This window comes from Gallinula chloropus (genome assembly GCF_964237585.1).
Source record: "Gallinula chloropus genome assembly, contig: HAP1_SCAFFOLD_367, whole genome shotgun sequence".
Taxonomy (NCBI): Eukaryota; Metazoa; Chordata; class Aves; order Gruiformes; family Rallidae; genus Gallinula; species Gallinula chloropus.
In genome coordinates this window covers 71604-74578 of record NW_028168783.1, presented here as the reverse complement: position 1 = coordinate 74578, position 2975 = coordinate 71604, and the positions used below count along the sequence as shown (strand labels likewise).

The 2975-nt window shown below is 70.9% G+C and overlaps 1 protein-coding gene across 1 annotated transcript; it reads left to right on the top strand.

Annotated features, from left to right (window-relative positions):
• The first annotated feature begins 942 nt into the window (after positions 1 to 942).
• LOC311204179 (lutropin subunit beta-like) lies at positions 943 to 2520 on the top strand. The gene is given in 4 exon segments (XM_084280640.1): positions 943 to 1086; positions 1423 to 1567; positions 1570 to 1676; positions 2267 to 2520. Coding segments are annotated over 4 exon segments (504 nt in total). The 5' UTR covers positions 943 to 1071; the 3' UTR covers positions 2504 to 2520.
• Positions 2521 to 2975: the final 455 nt, after the last annotated feature.

Genomic DNA, 2975 nt, shown 5'->3' with positions numbered 1-2975 from the left:
CGTGGTCTTCCTCGTCGTCATAGTAACGGCCGGGGGGGTCAAGGGGATGGTAGGGGGAGTGTTCCTCGTCGTCATGGTAACGGCCGGGGGGGTCAAGGGGATGGTGGGGGGGGTGTTCCTCGTCATCGTGGTAACGCCGGAGGTGGGGGGGTTCCTCGTTGAGGTGGGGGCGATGGGGATCCCCGTTGCCATGGTGATGGCGATGGGGATCCCCGTTGCCATGGTGATGGCGATGGGCTTCCCCGTCTCCATGACTACGCGGGGGGGTCCTCTCTCCATCACCAAAAAGATCCCGGGCTTCCCCCCCCCCGCCCCCCGCCGTTACCATGGGGATGGGGATGCTCCTCGTTGCCATGGAGACCCCCGAGGCCCCCCCCTTTCCCCCCGGGGGGGGTCCACACCAGCAGCAGCCCCAGCAGCAGCCCCAGGGACCAGGGCCCGGCCATGGCGGCGGCGGCGGCTCTGAGCGACAGCCCCAGCTGCCCCCCCGGGCCCCCCCCGCCCCACCCCCCCCCCCACTATAAATAGATCCGGGGGGGGGGATGGGCAGCACCCAGCGCCTGGGTCCCGTCCATCAACCGCCCTCCCCCACGACAACATCCCTTGGGGGGGGGCGCACAGCGCAGCCCCCCCCCCCCCCATCATTTGCCCCACACTTAGGGGGCAGCCCCCCCCACTAGGGAAAAAAAGGAGGGGGGGGAACGGATCCAAACCCCCCCCCCCCCTTCCCGCCCCCCCCCCCCCGTTATAAATAGGCACCCACGGGAGGGGGGGGTGGGGGGTGTCATGCGCTGCCCCGGGGGTTGTGGGAAACACACACACACACACACACCCCCCCCCTTCCCAACCCACCCCTCCGGGGCTCAGGGACAAGGCGGGGGGCACGAAGGACATTGAGGGGGGGGGGAGTCGGGGGGTGTCACCGGGCAACGCGGCCCCCGGCGCTTGTGTGGCCTTGGGCCCCCCCCCCCCCGGCAGCCTTGGGGATGAGGGGGAACCGGGGGTGGGGGGGAGGATAAAGGGGGGGACAGCGCGGCACCCACCCCCCAGAGCAACCGGCCCCAGGGCGCCATGGGGGGTGCGCAGGTGAGGGGGGGTTGTGGGGCGGTTGGAGGGTCGGGGGCAGCTGGAGGGAGCCATGGGGACTACCCCTTCCCAATATTTGGGGGCAGCTAAGGGTCTGGGGGGGGGGGGGGGGGGGGGGCTGCCCATGGTGACCCCCAGCATGGGGCAGTCGAGGGGCTGTGGGGGCAATGGGACCCCCCCCCACATACTATGGGGCACTTATGAGGATTGGGGGGGGGGGGGGGGGCGTGGTGACCCCCCCCACACCAGGGGGCAGTTGTGGGGCTGGGGTGGGGGGGCCCTTGGTGACACACCCCCCCCCCCCCCCCGCTGGGGCTGCCCCACATCCTCCCGCAGCTGCTGGTCCTGGTGATGCTGATGGGGACCCCCCTGTCCTTGGGGACCCCCATAGCCGTGGGGGACCCTCTGTTTATTGGGGACCCCCTGGTGGTGGGGGGGCCCCCGGTTGTGGGGGGGCTCCCTGTGGTGGGGGGGGGCCCTGTCCGCCCCCGTGTCGTCCCATCAACGTGACGGTGGCCGTGGAGAAGGACGAGTGTCCGCAGTGCCTGGCGGTGACCACCACGGCCTGTGGGGGGTACTGCCGCACGCGGGTAGGGGCTGGGGGGACATGGGGGCTGGGGGGGGCTGTGGAGACATCGGGGGACTGGGGGGGGCTGGGGGCTATCAGAGGTTGTGGGGGGCAGGGTGGCATAGGGGGGGGGGGGCTATGGGGGCTGGAGGGACATGGGGGCTGGGGGGGCTGTGGAGACATCGGGGGACTGGGGGGGCATGGGGGCTATCAGGGGTTATGGGGGGGCTGAGGGGGGCTGGGAGAACATGGGGGCACGGGAGGGACACGGGGTTGGGGGACTTGAGCGTTGGGGGCCTGGGGGGGGGGGCTGAGGGGGTTTCAGGGTGGGGGGACACGGGGGGCATGGGGTGATGGGGAGGTACATGGGTATCCGGGGGTGTTGGGGGGGGGGGGGCATATGGGGGTCGGGGGGGGTCGGGGGTTAGGGTGGGGGGAAGAATATTTGGGATGTAGGGGGGCATTTGGGGTAATGGGGGGGCATTTAGGGGTCTGGGGGTGTTATTTGGGGTGGGGGGCTGGAGAATTAAAGGGCTTGGAGGGGGGGGGGGGGCGGTCTGGGGGTGCTGGAGGGTATTTGGGGGTGGGGGTGACCCTTTTCCCCCTCCCCAGGAACCGGTGTACCGCAGCCCCCTGGGCACCCCGTCCCAGTCTGCCTGCACCTACCTGGGGGTGCGCTACGAGCGGTGGGTGCTGGGGGGCTGCCCCCCCGGGACCGACCCCGGCGTCAGCGTCCCGGTGGCCCTGGGCTGCCGCTGCGGCCGCTGCCCCATGGCCACGGCCGACTGCACCGTGGCAGGATTGGGCCCTGCCTTCTGCGGGGCGCCGGGGGGGTTCGGGGGGCAATAAAGTCACCCCAGCAGCTCTCCCGGTGGTGATGCTGGTCTTTGGGGGGGGGTGGGGAGGGGGAGTGTGTGTGGAGGGGGGGGGACACACGGACACGACACCTGCCCCAACCTTGGGGATGTCCTGAAACACTCCTGGGGACCCCCCCGACCATGGGGATGCCGAGTGTTGAGGGGGCTACAGCGGGTTCCCCTGGGTGGGGGGACACCCCTAATTTGCCCTGGGGGGGAGGGCTGGCACCCCAAATTGACCCCACGGCGTTGGGGGGCGGGGCGGGGGGGGGGGGATGGGATATAACCCCCCCCCCCGAGGGCTTTTATGGGGACAGCCTTTAATCTTTTGGGGGGGGGGGAGGGGGTTAGGGTTAGAGCCCCCTTCCCCCTCCCTAAAAGTGGGGGTCCCACCTTGTGCTTCCCCAAACCCTTCACCCCAGGGGGTGGAGCGCTGGGACGGCCCCTCCCTGGAAAGACACGTG